The 20,151-nt window shown below is 49.6% G+C and overlaps 8 protein-coding genes across 8 annotated transcripts; 3 read left to right on the forward strand and 5 right to left on the reverse strand.

Annotated features, from left to right (window-relative positions):
• Nucleotides 1-26: 26 nt before the first annotated feature.
• N7487_010460 (putative PHD finger and SET domain protein) lies at nucleotides 27-2,930 on the reverse strand (the record flags this gene model as incomplete). The annotated part of the gene is made up of 1 exon (XM_056878190.1): nucleotides 27-2,930. The coding sequence occupies one exon, from the start codon at nucleotides 2,928-2,930 to the stop codon at nucleotides 27-29; it is 2,904 nt and encodes a 967-aa protein (XP_056726770.1).
• Nucleotides 2,931-4,820: 1,890 nt separating this feature from the next.
• Nucleotides 4,821-6,422, reverse strand: N7487_010461 (putative proline permease; the record flags this gene model as incomplete). The annotated part of the gene is made up of 1 exon (XM_056878191.1): nucleotides 4,821-6,422. One exon carries the CDS (start codon nucleotides 6,420-6,422, stop codon nucleotides 4,821-4,823), a length of 1,602 nt encoding a protein of 533 aa, XP_056726771.1.
• Nucleotides 6,423-6,808: 386 nt separating this feature from the next.
• On the reverse strand, nucleotides 6,809-8,113 carry N7487_010462 (putative nuclear pore protein (SEH1); the record flags this gene model as incomplete). Its single annotated transcript, XM_056878192.1, has 3 exons — nucleotides 6,809-6,915; nucleotides 6,975-7,830; nucleotides 7,904-8,113. The coding sequence occupies 3 exons, from the start codon at nucleotides 8,111-8,113 to the stop codon at nucleotides 6,809-6,811; spliced, it is 1,173 nt and encodes a 390-aa protein (XP_056726772.1).
• A 332-nt stretch (nucleotides 8,114-8,445) lies between these two features.
• On the forward strand, nucleotides 8,446-9,959 carry N7487_010463 (UDP-N-acetylglucosamine--dolichyl-phosphate N-acetylglucosaminephosphotransferase; the record flags this gene model as incomplete). The annotated part of the gene is made up of 4 exons (XM_056878193.1): nucleotides 8,446-8,684; nucleotides 8,741-8,921; nucleotides 8,980-9,507; nucleotides 9,531-9,959. 4 exons carry the CDS (start codon nucleotides 8,446-8,448, stop codon nucleotides 9,957-9,959), a joined length of 1,377 nt encoding a protein of 458 aa, XP_056726773.1.
• Nucleotides 9,960-10,145: 186 nt separating this feature from the next.
• On the reverse strand, nucleotides 10,146-11,702 carry N7487_010464 (DUF895 domain membrane protein; the record flags this gene model as incomplete). Its single annotated transcript, XM_056878194.1, has 4 exons — nucleotides 10,146-10,325; nucleotides 10,384-10,480; nucleotides 10,535-11,604; nucleotides 11,655-11,702. 4 exons carry the CDS (start codon nucleotides 11,700-11,702, stop codon nucleotides 10,146-10,148), a joined length of 1,395 nt encoding a protein of 464 aa, XP_056726774.1.
• Nucleotides 11,703-13,016: 1,314 nt separating this feature from the next.
• N7487_010465 (zinc-binding alcohol dehydrogenase family protein) lies at nucleotides 13,017-14,506 on the forward strand (the record flags this gene model as incomplete). Its single annotated transcript, XM_056878195.1, is given in 5 exon segments — nucleotides 13,017-13,227; nucleotides 13,242-13,291; nucleotides 13,354-13,394; nucleotides 13,472-13,917; nucleotides 13,974-14,506. The coding sequence occupies 5 exon segments, from the start codon at nucleotides 13,017-13,019 to the stop codon at nucleotides 14,504-14,506; spliced, it is 1,281 nt and encodes a 426-aa protein (XP_056726775.1).
• A 762-nt stretch (nucleotides 14,507-15,268) lies between these two features.
• On the forward strand, nucleotides 15,269-17,589 carry luA (3-isopropylmalate dehydratase LEU1; the record flags this gene model as incomplete). The annotated part of the gene is made up of 3 exons (XM_056878196.1): nucleotides 15,269-15,495; nucleotides 15,557-16,933; nucleotides 16,957-17,589. The coding sequence occupies exons 1-3, from the start codon at nucleotides 15,289-15,291 to the stop codon at nucleotides 17,587-17,589; spliced, it is 2,217 nt and encodes a 738-aa protein (XP_056726776.1). The 5' UTR covers nucleotides 15,269-15,288.
• A 921-nt stretch (nucleotides 17,590-18,510) lies between these two features.
• On the reverse strand, nucleotides 18,511-19,751 carry N7487_010467 (uncharacterized protein; the record flags this gene model as incomplete). Its single annotated transcript, XM_056878197.1, has 2 exons — nucleotides 18,511-19,567; nucleotides 19,618-19,751. 2 exons carry the CDS (start codon nucleotides 19,749-19,751, stop codon nucleotides 18,511-18,513), a joined length of 1,191 nt encoding a protein of 396 aa, XP_056726777.1.
• Nucleotides 19,752-20,151: the final 400 nt, after the last annotated feature.

Genomic DNA, 20,151 nt, shown 5'->3' on the forward strand with positions numbered 1-20,151 from the left:
CCATTACTACCACGCGGATGGTCGTATTACGAAGAGATAGACGGGTTTTTGGTGGGCGTTGTCTCCCGTGCATCCTCCATAGAGATATCGTGAGAGTCGGAGGGCTCGTTCTTGTCACCTCCAGCTTCGGTCCTGCGCGGAGGAGGTTGATGATTATCACCGAAGACCGTCGTGATGGCTAGAAAATGTTGGGTGCGCATACGAGTTTCGCTATGAAGCGGACCAGGAGCTGGGGGAGGAGCTGGGGCAGGAGTTGGTTCCGAAGTTGGGGTAGTCGTCATGGTGCCACGTCGAATCAGATAATCACCCAGACTGAGTTTCTTCTTGGCAGGTGTGGCTGCGAGTGCAGAGCCAGAAGATGGCACGAGAGAGATTGGGGAAGCCGTGTCATGAGAACTAGGTGATGCGAGACTCCCTGTCGACATGGAACTAGGACTAAGCGCTGACTGGAGGTTCGAGGCCCGTGGTGGTGGCATGGAACCATGCAAATTGCCGCGCTTGCCAGGCCCAGGAATCCTAAAGGTATGCGCCGCAGTAGATGGCCAATAAGGCAGAACTGACGACTTAGATGGATCACTGGTAGACACAGATGCGGGTGATTCCAGTTTGTATGAGATAGCGCCCCGAATGTCAACGTCGCCTTCGACGCGTCGCGCGGGAGGGTCAATGTGGATTCCTCTCAACGGGATCCCATTGTATTTGAGTTCGGGCTGGGGATACTTGGACTGGTGGAAAGACCACCGAAGGGGCACCGCGATGGGGCCGTTACCAGGAACTATTCCCATCAATTCGCAATCTTGGCTGAGCACCTCAATATGAGACCTGTCGTCGATTGGGAGCGGGAAAAAAGTGTACCACCAGGGGAGAACTCCAGGGGGCACGACACTGAAGTCACCGGCATACCATGCATCTCGCTGATCACAGTCCAGTCTGACGTGAAGTCCCGCACACCACCGAGCCTTAAGCATAACCATATGAGAGATCTGGCCGAGTTCGTATCCTCGCTTCCGACGTGCTTCAAGCAAAAAATCGATTTCAATGTCACCCTCGTCAAGTTGGATTTCAGCGTCGACATAAGCAACATCACGCCGGGATGATGATCCTGCCATCTCAGAGGATCGAGACGGGCCAGGCTCGTGATAAGGTTTGAAGTCGTAACCAGTTTGGGTGGAGCTTGAGACCGTTGCAGGGGTGGAATGTGCCGCAGGGCCACTAGAACGCTTTTTCCTTTTGGGATTGACGGGTTTAGACTGCTCTAGCTGCTGGAACTGCTTTTCGGCATCCGCTATCTTGCGTCTTTCGCGACTAGAGAGCTCTGGCAGTGTTAGCTGCTGCGACGCCGTGGGGCTGAGATCACGACTGCCAGTGTGTCGACCACGCGCAGAACCAGAAGTTGATCGGGCGTCGGCTGCGGGGTCATTCTCGTCAGGATGCTTGGTAGTCTCGCTACCGGCGCGACCGCTGTCAGTGGGAAGACCGAGGGATTTTGGCTTCTTGCCCTTGCCCTTGCCCTTCGGTTTCGGCTTGGCGTGTTTGTTGGTAGGGCCCCCTGGCTTCGCGCGACGATCAAGCTTGTTCAGTACGCAGGCTTGAGGGTTTCTGCAAGCACATCCACCGAAGTTGGCCAATGTGGTACTAATGCAAATAGCGGCGTCCTTCGGATCGACCACCCTATCTTTAAGCTCCTCCTTAGCTGTTGCGTCGGCGGGAAAGAAAGAGTGGTCGAAATACCACATGGTGGTAATTTCTGAGTTTGCAGGGATTTGCTTTTTAGCAACGAAACAAAAATGGTACTCCCGGCCATTGGTGATGTAGATCTTCAAGTTCACGTTGGCCTCACATGCCCGCCTGACGTAGCGGAGCTCGTTTCCCTCCTGACGACTGTCGATGTACAAGTCCAGCTGCCGGTTGAAGAACACAAAAGGCATGGCGTGCCCCAATTCCTCCCATCGGCTGCTGTCGAGCTTTTTGTAATCTTTGACGTGGCCTAATTTGCCAAAGATTTCACCGACAATATCGTCCTTTTCAATTTGATCTCGTGTCTTCAAGATCTTGTGGACGGGGTGTTTACCGTTGATCTCAATTGTCGAGTCCGTAATGGTTTCTGTCATCAACGAGGGCCAGCGAGACCGATCCATGGCCTCTTCGGACCGTTTGGCGAAGTCTTCCACACTGAGTCCATCGGCAACTCGCGCTAAGATCTGAGGGTCCTTCAGCCATGCCACAATTTCATTGACAAAATCCACGCCGTAATTGAGAATACTCTTCGATTCAATAAATTGATCATCGTGGTCGTAAAGAGAGAGAAATTCGTCCGAGTAGTAAGGGATAGAAGGACCAGGGGTGCTTGTCGGGCTCATTGCAACTGAGGTGGAGGACCGACGGTTTCGCGATTCAGCCGATAGACCCGGGGGAGCCGATATACCACTCATTGAAGTCGATGGGCGGCGAGACATCCTTGCTCTCTTGGCTGGTGGCTGTTCACGGGAACTCGAATCATGTCGCCTATGACCGAAGGCATTCCCATCGGCATCATTGGACTTTCTCTTGTTTGTTTTGGGGCCAGAGCGTCTTGGTTTCCGGTCACCGTCCTCGCTTTTCTCTCGGATCCGCCGCAGCCGTTGTCGTTCGTGGGCACGACGGTTGTCAAGGGGCCGTGGCTCGCAGTCGACACAGTTGTGCACATCTGGTACTTTCTTGTCCGGGTAGTAGCACAGAATATGCTGCCATGTCTCGCACCCTTCGCAGAAAACCGTATTACCATCATCTTCATCGAACGAGCAAATGCATTTGATGGTGTAAGGTTCTTCATCGGGTGCGCCGGAGTCGGAGGCGGCGCCGTCGACGGCGGCGGGGGACCCGCGATGGGCGTGGACCGGATAGGAATCCGTTGTGGCGTGCGTGATGGCGAGGGAGGAGGTATCTGTCATCGCCGACAGATAACCCCCTCTCAGGCGAAGACAAAATGATGTTTTCTCGACAGAGACGTAGCCAAGCTGTCACTGTTCAAATCGCATATCAATTTTTCTCGTGATCGTGTATGTTTCCAATCTCGTCTCGTTGGAGAGTGGACGCGTTGGAAAGTTGAAGATGGTGCGGTCACAAGAAGGAAGCGAAAGGGGGGAAGAAGTCGTAGAACCGATGATCGGAAGAGATGAGAAGAGGTTGGCGCAAAAGTTAAATGAGAGAAAGGAATAAAGAAAGGAAGAAAAGCGCGAAGAAAAGAGGGTAGAGGAAAGGAGAGGAAAAAGAAGAGAGTGAGTTTGAGGAACTGGAGACAGAGGAAGGAGGAGGCTACGGGGGCCTAAGGCAGAGAATGGGCCGTCCGGGTAGGCAGAGAGACCAAGTGTGTAAGGATGAAAGGGGGAGAGGTTGAGACTTGAGGGAAGGAGCGGGAGGACTTCGAGGAAGGAACGACTCGACCTGAAACCAACCATCCAAAGTGTCTCTCTCTCTCTCTTTCTCTTTCTTGGATTTCATTGTGAAAACTGACTGGACAGATTCCTGTTAATTTTGCAAAATTCCAAGGTTACCGGTACGGTAATTTGGTAATCTGCAAAACCGACTGTTCTCAGTAAGCCATGGAAATACACTAGCCCCAATATGGACTAGCGTTGTCCAATGTAGTGGGGAAAGTCACGGGAATGTCATTGGATGCCTAGGGCATCCCGGAGGTAGTCAATGGGGCAATCCATAGCTGACGGTTAGCATCTAGATGGATGAGAAGGAAACTGATATGGAGAAGGTAAAAAAGAACCATAGCTATACCCTCAGTCCAAAATGAGTCATGGGGCAGCCCTATTGGCCTTTCCAACGGGCTATAATAAAAGCCAGGCCTATCATGCAGTAAAGCAAGCGAGATATCACCATCAAAGTGAGCAAGAACCCCCCAAAAATAGTATAGATCTTGAGTGTGCTGGAAAGGGTTGTGATTTGGTTGTCCTTAAAACCTCTTAGGAAAACGGGGATTTTCTTGAGGAAGACAACGGAATTCCTACGAACTCGGCTCGGGAACGAAATCCGTGAGAACGCAAGGGAGAATAGGAGGCGATAAGGGTTACCTACGGGGAGTATTAGATGTTCAAAGAAGTGTTTAGGTAGGCCGATGAAGTATCCAGGCAGTATGACGGAGTATAAGGAAGTATGAAGAAGCAGGTAAAAAGTAACATGGGGAAAGGCGGGTAGAAAATGCTTAGGAGAGATAGGAGGGAAAGGATATCAAAGAGGGGCAAAAAAAGGTCATCTGCTCTTGTACGACAAGGTTTCAGGCATATATATACGGAGTAAGTATAAAATATATGAAAACCGGAAGAGAGAAAAGGGAAAAGAAGGAGGTTTTCGGGGGTTCCGACCCAAGTGGTAAAAGGGGGGCTTGTTAGAATTCCCATTATTATGATTTGGCGCCATTTCGCCACAAAGTACGGAGCACAAAGGAAGAAAAAAAAGAAAAAGAAAAAGATCAAATTGTCCGGTCAGTTTCGGTATCATAGATGGAAAACTTACTGTATTTTATATTATTTGGTACCTACATGTGTAGGTATTTTCACTTCTTTCTCTTTGGCACGACTTTATACATCGATGTATACGGAGTACCTAGATAGTACTGAATTACATATGTACATAGTTATTCAGATTTGTGCATGTTCTTCTATTTGGCAATCGCTATTATACAAACAGAAAAAAAAGCTCTTGAACTTGAAAGAAACGACAATTAATCTCTAACAATAACAGGCAATTCTGGGTCGCAGACATGCCGACTCCACAATTCCAATTCTATACCATCTCGCATGTTTCCTCGCATCAATCTCTCCATCGGTGTATTAGGAAGGCTCGGTGAACATGGTCTGACTGAGTCGCAACTCAAATGTCCCGGAACTCTCTGGGATCACATCAAGTTTACCCCGATGCGGGTACATCTTCGGTGCCCGAGGTTTTCTTGGTTCTTCGCGGTCGCCATGTCCGCGTCCACCCATCTCCAAGTGTCTTTCAATTTTGACAACGGGCAAAAAGTCTTGGAATCGATGGAATAAAAACAACAGGACGAATACAGCGATATTGACATATGGGGTGATCAGTCTGGCTGCTCGGGACCCGATCAGATTTCCCTTGGGTGCTGCCCACAAACCGCCGCTCAACAGCAGTAGGACACTGATCACCATCCCCAAATATGAGCCCAATGGCTGTGAAGAGAAACTATGCCGCCTGGCGATTCCGTTCACCTTGAGCCGTCGATCAAAGTGGCGATGGATGGTGCATGACACAAGCGAGGAAATGAAACCGGCGCTCGTGACAAGACGGAGGAGATAAATGTTCATGATTGTACTTGGAACTTTCACTGCAATAAAGGCAAGACAGCAGAATACGGCGGATGCTGTAACGGCCAAATATGGGACATTCCAACGGTTGCGGGTGGAAAATATCGAAGGTGCATGGCCGAGCTCCGACATTGCACAAAGTGTGCGAGAAGAGAGATACAAAAAGGATCGCCCAGAGGCCACTGCAGAGAGTAGGATTGCAACCATCGCGATCGTGGGTATAATTTGAATATTTGCATCTTTGAGTCCGATCAGGTAAGGAGAAAACCCGGAGCCCGTTCCGTTGTTTGTCAATCGTGTCTCATTGAAAGGAGCCATAACACCCATAGCCAAGGAACTCAGGATATACGGAAAAGCTGTTTGAGCAACGTCAGATATAACTATACTCGGGATGCTGGCGCTAAAAAGCGCTGTTTCGCCAAGTGATTCTGGCACAAGTGATTCTGGCACAAGTGATGCTGGCATTTCCGCTTGGTGCACAATCAACTCAGGGGCAAACGTGAAAGCGATGGAGCCATCGAGAAGACATTGGAGGAAAGCCAGGAATCGTCCCCATACACCTCGAACTAAATACTCATTCATGGCGCCTGGATGTTTCCAGTATTTGAATCCCCATGAGGGCTGCGAATCTATACCCCCAAGACCCAGGGCCAGAGTGAGGACGAAGAGGGTCGCCATTGTGCCAATCTTTATCGCAGTGAACAATCGCTCAGAACTTTTGAAGAGCTTTTCCGGCAGGAAGTTGAATCCAACAACGATGATCGTGATGATAGCCAATCTGATTGCGATCGTGGACCCCGGTTTCCACAGGCCAAGGTTGACCATCGCTGATGTGATTTCGTATGGGACGAATAAAGCGAGGGTGTACCAGCGGAGGTATGCTGAAGCAAATGCCAGACTGCTTGATATGTACAAGTAGCCGTTGGTGACTAGTGTCCCGTGCTGGAATGGCATGTGAGTGGATACCTCGGCCAGGCTCGTGGTCATGACAAAGGTCAGGAAGGATAGGACTATATACGACAGGAGTAGCGAGGCAGGTCCGCCAACTGCGAGCGCCTGGCCAGCGCCGATGAACAAGCCAGTGCCAATGGTCGGACCGACAGCCATGATGAACTAACAATGAATATAGATAATAAAGGGGTTATAGGTGACGAGGGGAGAAGGTTGAGGATGGTTTTGGCTCGAGAAGAAATTCGTCAACGGAGTAACCACGGCATCTCCGAGCATCGCTCTTTCCTCGTGTAATGGAAATAGTTTGAGAAAGATTTGAAAAAAAAAAAAAAAAAAAAAAAAAAAAAAAAAAAAAAAAAAAACAACCTCGAATTTAACTAGTTAGTTCCAGAAATACTACCAAGTGCGATCACAAGAGTATGCAGAAATCAAATGTAAAGGGTATCATTGATTGTGAAGGAAAATAAACGGGGTGATGGCCATGAGGTTGGGAAGAGACCAGTATTGGGCATTTTCAAGAATTTCCAATGATGTCTTGGAGATCACTGAGAAGCCATGTCTGTTTCAGCGAACTCGAGCCATTCTCCAGACAAAGATCTTTTCCAGAACCGAACTGTCCCATCGTCTCCAGAGGAAATCAACGAGTCACCTGACAGTGCATTAGCGAACAGATTTAGGGTTGGAGACAACAAGGATATATATACTCACCAGAGAAGGAGAATTGAACCTGCCACACATCGAGGTGTTTGCTGTCAATGCAAGCCACCTGTTTGAACGAGTGCCTAAATTGTGAATCCCCGTTGGGTTGGCGATCAGTCACCGATGCAGGCACACGGCTTGCCAGAGCGGAGCCAATCCCGGACTGCGATGTCGCCCGAAGTGACGGTGACTGGGACTGAGGCTGGGACTGCATGCGAATCTCCGCCTTACGGCCATTGGAGCTCTGTGGTGCCTGGCCAGCTGGCATCGTGTACACTTCAAAGATGCGGACTAAACCATCCTTGCTGCCGCTCGCAATAAGGTCGTAACCACGCACCGAACCATTGGCCCAGGAAATGTCTCTCACAAGACTGTTGTGTCCATTTAGTTCAATTGCATGGTAGAATCGTCGGTTTGCATCAGTGCGGTAGATTTTGACGGTGTCCATGGCAGCCACAATTAGCGACAGGCTCTTCCGATCAGAATCAGGTGATATAGTGTGAGTGATGTCGGTGGGATCATGATGAAACTGGACTTTGAAACTTGTTTCCTCGCCGCGCTCTGGGGCGGTGCACACCCGAAACTGGTCAACAGGCTGCCAATCTGCAAGGCTATCAGGGCTGACGGGCTCCATAACCATGAGGTAGCCATCGCGTGTTATCACGGCTAACCATGACTCCAGGTCAATGTTGCGAAAGTCGAGTGATACAAAGGGATGTCTTTGGGGTGCGGTCATGCGAAAGACCGATTTGAAACGCCGTCCTGAGTTTGGTGGCTGAGTTACATCTTCTTGCCAAATTTTCAACTTCATATCCTCTCCGACACTGCCAATATGTTGGCCCGTAAAAGGACCATTCCACGTGGCCTGGAATAGTAGTTTAGTACATGCGTTGCAATGGCAGCCTTAGAATTGCGCCCTGGCTTGTTTGGGGACATACATCGCGAATCTCAGCATCGTGCGCGCGCCAGGTGTCTATCAGTTGCCATTGGCCATCCTTGAGATCCCAAACTTTCATGCGGTGATCAGACGAAGCGGTGACAATACGGTTGCCATAGAAGTTAAATCTGGTGACGGTGACGAGATCCCGATGACCAGCGTCGAAGTCGGCAAATCCAGCCGTTATCTCGGGACGCTCCACTCCCCCCATCGGAACGGACTGGGCTATGAGATTGACTAATTAGACAGCTGGGCCAATGACGATTTAAATTTCATGCATCTGCACGTATGGGGTATGAAACAGTTGGTTGACGTCGCCTTACCTTTCTTGGTCGCAAGCATCACGGGATACTCTCTCACCGCTAAATTTAGCGGTCAGATAAGTCTGGCAGAACACGATAAGCTTATCGAATATTTGGAGAATGAAGACAGATTGCGCGTCGCCGACGTGGACTTTTACTCTTGTTACATAGGTCAATTCCTTGTGAATTTCTCTTCGCAGTAGAGGGACCTCGTTCCTACCATCTCGGTCGTCTGTCCGCCATGCATCCCTCAAGCAAGCTCTCCCGCAAGGAGACTTGGCGTCTACTAGCCCTCGTGGGGGCCGGCTTAGCGATACTCAACACCACGTTCCAAGGCGATGGGGCGCCTTTAGTGGCTTCAATTGCACTATGTGGCATAGTGTTTGCGGTGGCTTTCAGCCTTATCAGGTGGCTCGGGCCTGTATTTTTGAAGGCAGGACTTAAGGGCAAAGACATGGCAAAGCCTAGCCGGCCCGAAATGTATGTATATGGCTCTTGAACTTGAGACCATAGCCAGTACTGATATTTTGATCTAGACCTGAAACCATGGGCGCAGTCTGCGCAGTTGTGTATCTGATGTCACTCATTATGTTCATTCCGTTTGCCTTCTACAAGGATATCGTTGCGGCCACATCCGGCGGTGGAAACCGTGACGTTGTGATTGAATCGCAACATATTGAAAATGGTCGATTCCTTCATCGATTCCCACATGGCAAAGTCAGTTTTTATTTTAGATCCAGTGAGGCAGGTCTTAAGCTAACGCGCAATTGAATAGCTCGCCTCTTACCTTTCTGGTCTTTTGTCTTTGCAATCTGTCGTGATTCTCGGAATCGGTGATGATCTATTCGATATTCGTTGGAGACACAAAGTCCTGATCCCTGCTTTCTCCGCAATTCCAATGCTGATTGTGTACTTTGTTGACTTTGGCGTCACGCAAGTCGTCGTGCCGATGCCGCTGCAACCCTACCTGGGTGATGTTGTTGATCTTGGATGGCTGTACTACATATACATGGCGGCGGTGGCAATCTTCTGTCCAAATGCGATCAACATGTTGGCAGGTATTAACGGTATCGAGGTCGCTCAGTCACTAGTGATTGCGATGCAATTGCTATTCAATGATGCCATGTACCTTGCACCCATGACACCATACCCGCACCCTGCCACGGACTCGCACTTATTATCGATATACTTCCTGCTCCCATTCATTGGTGTATCAGCAGCCCTTCTGTTCCATAATTGGTATCCGTCGAAGGTGTTCGTGGGCGATACGTACTGCTATTTTGCAGGAATGGTGTTTGCCGTGGTTGGTATCCTAGGGCATTTCAGCAAAACCTTGTTGCTGCTGTTCATTCCGCAAATCTTCAATTTTCTGTACTCAACCCCCAGCTATTTAAGCTCATTCCTTGTCCTCGCCATCGATTGCCAAAATTCAGCGCTTCCACGGGGTTGCTGGACGCTTCTGTCACGGAATGGACGAATCCCCCGTCGCCTCTGATCGATACCGCACTCCGCTTACTACGCAGCTTGAGATTGGTGCGGATTACCCAAGATGAGAATGGTCGGATTACTGAATCAAGTAATCTTACTATCTTGAATCTTTGGCTGGTGTGGATGGGTCCAATGCGAGAAGACCAACTTGCGTGGCACATGGTTGCAGTACAAACTGTCTGTGGAATGCTCGGTCTGTTTGTACGACATCGCCTCGCGTTGCTCGTATTCCCCCACGATAACAGGGAATTCGGTTTCATCGTATAGCTTTAAAAGTGTCCTGGGTTGCGAGAATCCTGGACCAGGCCCATCATAGGAGCATCACCTTTTCAATGTATATATTTTCAACGCGGAGAGGATACACCAAAAATTCTGGATTGACATTTATATTATTCTACCATACCAATTCTTTCCTAGACTTGCGCCAAAAATTTGATTCCTTGCTTTAACCATTTATTCATGATCCTCGGTCTCGCGCAAACCAGGAGCCTCTCTAGCGATCTTTTTATCCCTGAAGGCTTCTCCAACCTCCTTGACAATGAGCCAGGCGGGAAATATCGCGATAGCCCACAAGCCAAAGTTTAGGTACACACTACCCACTGCGGCCATGATGCTCACGCTACTTAGGCCATACTGCAGACACTTTGTTAGTATTCATGTCGCACAGAAGCGAGATACGAGGTGTACGTACGCTAACACACTGAGCAGCGGATTCAGTCCCACGCAACAAGCCCGCAATCCGGACGACCTCTTCATGATCATCCGCAAGGTTGCCCACCAAGAAAAACCTGATCAATCAGCATCATTCCAACTGAGCCATCACCCATCGAGGTTCAACTTACAGATACATATAGTTGAGCTGGAAGCTAGCAACCCAGAACAGGAAGAGGGCGAAGGCTCTTCCGAAACCCGGGTCGTTCCAGTCATATGTCGGATGTGTCTTGTTGAACTCCGTTGTCACCACTGAAGCCCATATCCAGCACATGCCTTGCCACCCGACGACCAAGAAGAATGCGTACCGGGTTCTCTTTTTCAGAGATATCCGCTTGTTGTCAAGGAAGGCTCCTAGAAGGTTGCCGATGGTCAAAGCAATCACACCAGAAAGGAATGACCCAAGGGCTCTGGCCCGTACTGTGAACCACAATCCCTCGTAGGAAAACATCACAGCCTCTGTATACACAGCCTGGCAAATAAATGGAACGATGTACAGAAACTTGCGACTGATCCAAAGCTTCGACATGCTCTTTAGTTCGTATCCAATGCTGTTCGTCACCTGAAGTTGAACGGGGACTCCATCCTTTCGCTGCACCTGAGATGGATTGTTCAGAAGAAGTCCAGCAAAAGGACCAAGAGCTTGCAGTGCGATGAAAATCAAGTACACAGTGTATGAGATGGAGCCCGAGGTCGATCGATGGGCATTGATGCCCAGACTGATGACACCGCCGAGAATTTGCCCTCCAACACGAAAGCTGAGCCAGAATCCCAAGAAGCGTCCTTGATTGTATGGCTCGGGATATGAGAGTGCAATTGCTGCCTCTGCCATCCAAAAGATGCCCGCTGATATCCCGCAAAGTGCCGCGCCTAGGATCACCAGCCATTCTTTGCCAAATCGGTTGTTTGTGTACAACCCTGCCGCGTAAGGTGCGTATCCCATTGTTCCCACGATGAGTGTCCATTTGATGCCGATAAATCGCACGATGACACTACCGAAGAAGCAAGAGACTACCATAAGCCCGAAGGTCAAGGCGTTCGCTGCGTTGACGAGATAGGGTTCCTCTTCGCCTCCTCCGCCCAAAGAGTTCATGGCGCCCCAAATGCCGGGGGCAAGAAAATTGCAGAGACCGAGGATGAAAGCATTGTAAAATGTCGAACGGTACCATTTGACTTTCAGCGTTATGGTCAGCTTCGTCGGCTTCATACAGTAGCAGTATCCCCAATGTCACCTTTATGTGGACCACCAACCGGCAACACCTCATCACTCGGCGTGACATCTTTTTCAAAGTTCGTCATAATAAAGTAGAATGAATAATTGCGTAGTCAATTTATTTTAACAGGGGGTTATGCTTATTTATAACCATAGCGCCCGCGCGAGATCTACGTATACTTGATATATGGTTGTCGGTTGTACTGCTCGAACCATCTGTCCCGCGCGATGCCAATACCGGGAAGGATTCGTTGTTTTGTGGTCTTTCAGACCCCTGCCTAGCTTCCAAGATATTTCAGCATTAGTGCCCAGTTAATGTTGTCGATCTGCGGTGAAATTACGTGCTCGCACGGGACTTCCAGGAAGCGGCACAAACCCTACCGGTGAATCTGAATTGGAAAACGGTTAGAATGTTCAGATTTAGTGAGAAAGAAGTTTGCCTATGAAGGTACGGAGTACTATCCAAGGGATTGATTATCAATGGGATTTTGAGCATCCGGATATATGGGAACATGGCGATACACTATGAACCCCGGATTTTTATTTTATACAATATGTGGAGTACGTAAAGAATAACTTTTGGTTCAAGGGATATCTGGGGCTTATATTGTACTAATCACTAGTTATAAAAAGGTTTGTTTTGTGTTACAGTTAGTATAGCAAAAGGAACCACATATATATTTCCGATATATCCATAGTTATGAACAATCTAAGTAGATTAATAATTCAAATCAAATGGAATTACTCCATACTATTTGATTATCATTACTTTTAGATCTTACCAAGCAGATATTCGCGATTTCGGTCCAAGGTGTTGAAATCCTAGGGTTGCAAGTTTCGTCATCACAACCCGGGATCACATCAGTTTGGAGATAAACTTCGAGATTTGAGATTTGAGACTGAAATTTTCGAATTTGCACTTGAAAAAAGTAGAGAATATTCAATTTATATTGAATTATTCCGTGTATTCCCATAATAAGATCGCTATCCGTTCCCTTTGGTCATTCTAGTCCTCATGGTCCCCCATCTCTCGGCAAATATAAGAGCGTTGATCGACCCTCGGTCATCGAGTTCATCACGCCATTTATGCCCCGCCATGAGCAATGGACAACGACTACGAATAGACCTCGGAAGTACGGAAACGCTCTCATTCCGCCAATGTGAGACGAAATTATCCCATTGATCTTGCTAGGACGTCCCAGAGCCAAGCGATTAGTGGAGGTGCTCCAACCCTATGTACGTGCTTATGGGATGGATTTGGTATCACTGCCCCGCGCCCTAAAATGAGGCGTGCTTTGGCTTTATCTTCTCGCCCGAGAGATTATATAGACTGGTACCAAGGGCAATATAGATAGAGCCTAAGAGTTGAACTGGCGTTTCTCTGATCCAAGCTTCAAGTCATGCCATTACTACCTCCAAGCACCATGTCAACTACCTCTACTTGCCTCCAACTCGAAGAGTTGCAGAAGACTCCAACCACTTTCCACCAATACCTGTCCTCGGATTCTCTCTCAGATTACTCCAATGAATCAAGATCTGAGAGTGAACCCCCTCGCCGCGGTCTGAGGAGTCAAGACAAAGAGTTTTGCTTCTCAAGGGGGCCCGTGAACAGTATGCATTGGTAGATGATCATGCTATTCCTTCTGTCTTGCATGAGGGAGAGATTCTTGTCAAGGTATGTCATATCCCCGCCGACTGGATCTTGTGTAACATGCGATGCTGACTATTGATTCACAGGTTCTTACAATCGGCCTCAACCCAGTCGACTGGAAGGGACCGTAAGTATTACTCTTCTGTAGCTGGAAATCAGCGTTACCAAATATTATCATTGATGACTAACTCATGAATCGATTAGGGCATTCAACTTTGGTATCCCCAGCCTGCCATGGATCAACGGGCGGGATCTGGCTGGCCTTGTACTACAAGTTCCCAAAGGGTCATCACGTCTTCGTGTAGGAGATGTTGTGTTAGTACCATCAACAGATTACCGGGACATTAGGAAAGCAGCATTCCAAGAATACGCCATCGCCACCGACTTCAATGCTGCCCGAATTCCTTCTTCAACATCTATCCACGCTTCAGCTTCTGTCGGAGTCGCATTTGTCGCTGCTACGTTGGCTTTGGGTGTCTCATTTGGACTAGACTTCTCGCTCATCACCCAAGTCCCTGGCCCTAATTTGCCCAAAATCATCGAAAAACTCGATAGAAATGATATACCCGCCGATATACATGAAGAATGCTTCGCATCATTATTGGACTCAGAAAAGCCACAACGTGGAGACTGGGTTGCTATCTGGGGAGGTAGGACAGCCAATGACTCCATTACTATGATGTGATCACTAACATTTGTACTATAGCCTCAACAACTACTGGCCTGATAACTCTTCAACTGGCAAAACTTGCCGGGTTACGCGTGATATGTGTAGCCGATGCAGCACGGCACGGTGCCAAGCTTGTGAAGTCCGGTGCAGATCTGCTAGTCGATCGACATGACCCTGATCGTGCAGTGGAAATTATTCGCGGTGTCACCGAGGGCAAGCTGCGATATGCCATTGATATAGTCGGAAGAGAGACGGCAACACAGCTTGAAAAGGCTCTTAATCCTGATGGGCATGCCCATCTCCTTGGATTATCCGGTCTGCCTAAAGAGAAAACCCCCGGGGTACAATATCACACTGTGCCCATTAAGCTCTTCCACACGGCTCCCACCGTGGGTGAAGCCATGGTGTGCTGGTTGGAAGATCTTCTGCACACGACAAATCTCACATTACCAGAAATTGTTCATGCAGAGGGTGGACTAGAAGGTATTAATGCGGCCCTTGAGACGTTGCGGAGTGGTTCTGTGTCTGGAAAGAGGATCGTGGTCGACCTGGGGTCTGCGCCTCGGTAGCCTCGTGCGTTTTTACTACACTTTATGAAAATTTGCTTTAGAGAGACATGGGCATTGGCGTTTTGGTATTACTTTAGGTAGATTGGGTTTTAGACCATGAAACAAGTTCAAAATTTGATAGTTCTTTTGCTAAGAACATATGAATGCATCTTCTTCGATATTGTGGAATGAGAGCCGAGGGAGAGAGTAGATCAATATATACAACCTACAGCCAGCTAGACCATGGGGAACTCCAAAGGCTATAATATATGGGTTAGTGAGGTTCCCCAGATGATCCCCATCTCCACTTGGTGTATGCCACAACACCCTGTTCGCAGTGCTAAGCGTATAAGCGTTGAGTCAAAAATTGGCGAGCCGATCGGAGGGAAACCTTGCAAGCGACCAGCCAATCAGCGGCTCTGAATTACTTTGGTCCGGAGCGGTCGACGAGTATCCGCCGGGAGCCGTGATTAGCCGCGATCCCCTTTTTGGATTATGCAGCGAAGACCGATATCGGCCTACCCCTGTGTTGCCACCTCGGCCAATAAAATTCGTACCATTCGCCGCTGACCGGCCGAAACCGGCGTTGCCCCTCGAGAAGCTCTCCAGCGACATCGCGGATGCTTCAGAGCAGAAAAATATAACAGTCATTCCCATTCCAGTTCCCTAGTTCTTGGTACTTACTACTTACATACTATATTGCTTCATTGGAGCTTCCACCTATTACCCTCCTTTCCTATCTCATCTTCAAACCCCCTACCTTTACATCCTCTCTTCCTAGCCGTTTTTTACCCACCCCCACCATGCCTTCCGCCGAGTCGAAACCCAGGACCCTGTACGACAAGGTGTTCCAGGACCACATCGTCAATGAGCAAGATGATGGAACTTGCCTGATCTACATTGACCGACACCTCGTTCACGAGGTTACATCCCCACAGGCTTTCGAGGGCCTCAAAAACGCTAGCCGCAAGGTCCGCCGGCCGGATTGCACTCTGGTTACAGTTGATCACGTATGTTAAGTCCCATATCCGTTAGCAGCTCACGACTAATCGGACTGTTTTTACCGTATAGAACATTCCTACCTCTTCACGGAAAAGTTTTAAAAATGCCGCGGACTTCATCAAGGAGAATGATTCGCGTCTCCAATGCACAACCCTGGAGGAGAACGTGAAGGATTTCGGCCTCACCTACTTCGGTATGGGCGACAAGCGCCAGGGTATTGTCCACATTATTGGCCCGGAGCAGGGTTTCACTCTGCCCGGCACGACTGTTGTCTGCGGTGACAGCCACACCTCCACACACGGTGCTTTCGGTGCCCTCGCGTTCGGTATCGGAACCAGTGAAGTCGAGCACGTCCTCGCAACCCAGACCCTTATTACCCGCCGCAGCAAGAACATGCGCATCCAGGTTGATGGTGAGCTGCCCGCTGGTGTCACCAGTAAGGACGTCGTTCTCCACATCATCGGTGTCATTGGTACTGCTGGTGGTAACGGTGCCGTTATTGAGTTCTGCGGATCCGTCATCCGTGGACTGAGCATGGAGGCACGTATGTCAATGTGTAACATGTCCATTGAGGGTGGTGCCCGTGCCGGTATGATCGCACCCGACGAGATCACTTTCGAATACCTCAAGGGTCGTCCTCTGGCCCCCAAGTACGGCAGTGCAGAGTGGAACAAGGCCACCAGCTACTGGTCCAGTCTGAAGTCGGATGCTGGAGCCAAGTACGATAGCGAGGTCTTCATTGACGGCAAGGATATTATCCCCACCATCTCATGGGGTACCTCCCCCCAGGACGTGATCCCAATCACTGGTGTTGTCCCCGGCCCCGATGACTTCGAGGATGAGAACCGCAAGACCTCTTGCATCCGTGCTCTCGAATACATGGGCCTTGTCCCTGGTACACCCATGAAGGATGTTGTGGTTGACAAGGTCTTCATCGGATCTTGCACCAACGCCCGTATTGAGGATCTGCGTGCCGCAGCCAAGGTCGTCAAGGGCCGTAAAATTGCCTCCAACATCAAGCGTGCTATGATCGTCCCTGGATCCGGTCTCGTCAAGGAGCAGGCTGAGTCCGAGGGCCTCGACAAGATCTTCACTGATTCCGGTTTCGAATGGCGTGAGGCTGGGTGCTCTATGTGCCTGGGTATGAACCCAGATATCCTCTCCCCCAAGGAGCGCTGTGCCAGTACCTCCAACCGTAACTTCGAGGGTCGCCAGGGTGCTCAGGGTCGTACTCATCTCATGTCTCCCGCCATGGCTGCCACTGCTGCCATTGTTGGCAAGCTGGCCGATGTTCGTGAGCACGTCGTTGCCAGTCCCGTTCTCGGCAAGGCCTCCCCCAAGATCGACGTCCAGCCCGTCTTCGAATCCCCCGCGACCGAGGACGAACTCGACCGTGTCCTGGACTACCCTGCCGACAACGAGCCCCACGCCAACTCCTCAGCCCCTGCTAGCGGCGCTGACAAGAGCAGCGGTCTTCCCCCTTCACTACCCTGAAGGGTATCGCCGCGCCTCTGGATCGCGCTAACGTCGACACCGACGCCATCATCCCCAAGCAATTCCTCAAGACCATCAAGCGCACTGGTCTCGGTACCGCGCTGTTCTACGAGCTCCGTTACACCGATGACAAGGAGAATCCCGATTTCGTCCTGAACCAGGGCATTTACCGTGACTCCAAGATCCTGGTTGTTACCGGTCCTAACTTCGGATGCGGTAGCTCCCGCGAGCACGCCCCCTGGGCTCTGCTCGACTTCGGTATCAAGTGCATCATCGCCCCCTCCTTCGCCGATATCTTCTTCAACAACACCTTCAAGAACGGCATGCTGCCCGTCGTCGTCTCCGATGAGGTTGCTCTGCAGAAGATCGCCGATGAGGCCCGCGCCGGCCGTGAGGTTGAAGTCGACCTTGTCAACCAGGAGATCAAGGATGCCCAGGGTAACAAGATCACTGCCTTCGAGGTCGAGGAATTCCGCAAGCACTGCCTTGTCAACGGCCTGGATGATATTGGTCTCACTCTCCAGATGGAGTCTAAGATCCGCACTTTCGAGTCCAAGCGTACCCTTGATACCCCCCTGGTTGGATGGCAGTGCCTACCTCCGTCGTGACCGCCGTGGCGCGACTATGGTTGAGGCTGCTCCCGTTCCCAAGACCAACCGCGGTGATGTGGTGAACGAGCCTCTTGAGTGGTAAAAGTTGTTCTTTGTGTTTGTCAAGTCCCCGTGTCTGGTTATTGGCACTGCATGAATTCATTTTTCTGTCACGTTGTTTTGATTTCAGAATCATATTCCCCTACTTGTTGCGGCTACTATTTGTGTTTTGTTTTGCCTTGGATTAATCATGGGCTATATTATAATTTAGGTAGCCTACGAATTTCAACGAGAATGAATTATGATCATCGATTTGTAATTCTATATAACAATTTCCTCTTGTATTCCTCCCTCTCTTCCCTCCCCATTTTTATTGTATATCAATCTGTAGGCTATACACACCCCTTCAAAGAGCACATTTGACCATTATCCTCCCTTGCTTGTCCTCGACCCAACATAATCCTCGAGCTGCAATGTCATTGGGCGTTCTATGCCGTCGACGACCAGGTGTCTGACATCCGAAGGCCCAACAAAACGGTTTGTTGCGGTGGTAAACCAGGTGACGAGGCTGAGCAGTATCACCAGCCCGATAGCTGCACTAGTATAATTCATCGACCCAGAGGTGACCGGGGCATCGGAGGGAAAATTGAACGTGATAGAAGCAAATAACAAAAATAGAAGGCCAATCGAACTGAAACCGAGTGACAGCGGAAGCGGCAATGAATGTGGTCCATCGAAGGAGCATTGGTGGCGAAAGAAATAGCCAAGTAATCTAGCAAGAAGGACAAGACTGTAAGAAACATCTAAATTAAATCCACATTAGCTGCTTAGTCCTAGTGGTCAACCGGAGTCAAATATGTCAACGTACAGAACCCCGTAGTAGCTATTGAAATCACCGTTTCAAACCCCGTCTCCGTACCGAAATAAATCGCATTCAGGCTAAGCTGAACTGCGACAGTGAGAAAAAATAGCGTACAGAGGTATCTTTTTCTTTGGGTCGACTTCAGACCACAACCCTGAAAATGGTAGCCCGTGGTCTCGTGCAAAGGCATATACTGATCGTGATCCTTCAGCGACAAGACTGATAGACGTGACCATGATGATGACGGTGATCATACTGGCCAGAATGCAGGTCCCGACTTTGCTTTGCGTCGAGTCGTAGAAGATCTGGATGACTGGAACCCCGGTGCTTGAGTTGGCTGTTGCTTCGATATCACCCATGCAAAAGCACAGTGTCAGCAGGAAGAGTAGTCCAGTTACACCCCCCATGATGACCGACAAGATGATTGCCTTCGGTGCATCTCGACTGGCGTGGGTCATCTCTTCTGTCATATGGCTCGGCGCGTCGTAGCAGCACATGCCGAAAAAGCTTTGTAGGATCCCAATTATAGTAGCCATTGAAGCGCCAAAGCCGGTCATATTCCGGAACTCGTGGAATACGAAATCTGTGTCTTGCTTCTGGTGATTCATTGCTAAGAGTGTGGTGATCACAATGATGAAAGAGGCGATGTTCCACACCAGGATGATGCGAGATAGACGATGCAAAGCGTGCGGTGCGAATACATTCATGACGAGAGCAAATAGCCCTACGGCCCAGGCAACCAGGACGGTATGCCACCGCTCAATAAGGAAGCCTGGGAAGACCAGGTTGACTTGGCCCAGGATATAATTCGATCCAAAGGAATTGTTAACCGCGCCCATGGCGAGAATTCCTAGGAAACAAGTCAGCAAGTACGCACCACCAAATATCGACGGACACGAACCGGTCAGCATAAACCACCCAGTGATATAAGAAAGCTGTCGGGAAACTTGAGGTGGTGCTAGCATGGCAACCCACGAGTACTGGCCTCCAGCTACTGGCCAGCGCGAGCACATCTCAGCCATTGCCAGGGCAATGAACATGGTGAACACACAAACTCCGATCCAGCCAAAGATCATGACAGGTGGGCCACCTGCCTGGATTCCAATGATGAAGACACCGCTTAAGGCTGTCCAGCTGTTCGAGGTTAGACATGGCCCCTGTGCTCGGTTGAGGGATATGCCCACCAGGTCACAATACTGAAACTGAACCCCACCATATCTAACAGACCGAACGATCGTTTGAATTCTTGCGGGTACCCCATATTCCCGAGAGCGACGTCCTCATCTGTCGAGGCACCGAATATCTCCTTGGGAGCCATGTTGATGAGAAGCCGACAATGCTTTGGAGGTGCTTATCGTTGATCAATGCTGCCGCGAAGCAAGGGGTATGTCCACCGATTTCGCATATAAACATATTTGAGGATTGTATCACGACAAATAAGAGGTGCACTTACTGCTGAAGATGCTGGGGATTCTTTTCGGCTTCTGATGGAGCATGACAGAAAGTTCGAACTAGATTTGACGATCACCAGGAATTAGTCGGGTGTTTTTGCATCGAACTGCGCGATGTTTCTCGACGGTAACTTCCCGATAGTAGATATTAAGAGCCAAAAGTAGATATATTGCTCCTGGATACCGCACTGCGATACTCAGGGGAAGTCTTGTTGTAGGCCTTGGATAATTTTGTCAAGTGAGTGCATAGAATCGAGGTGGGCACAT

This window comes from Penicillium crustosum, assembly GCF_028827405.1.
Source record: "Penicillium crustosum strain IBT 35664 chromosome Unknown utg000004l_segment0_segment0, whole genome shotgun sequence".
Taxonomy (NCBI): Eukaryota; Fungi; Ascomycota; class Eurotiomycetes; order Eurotiales; family Aspergillaceae; genus Penicillium; species Penicillium crustosum.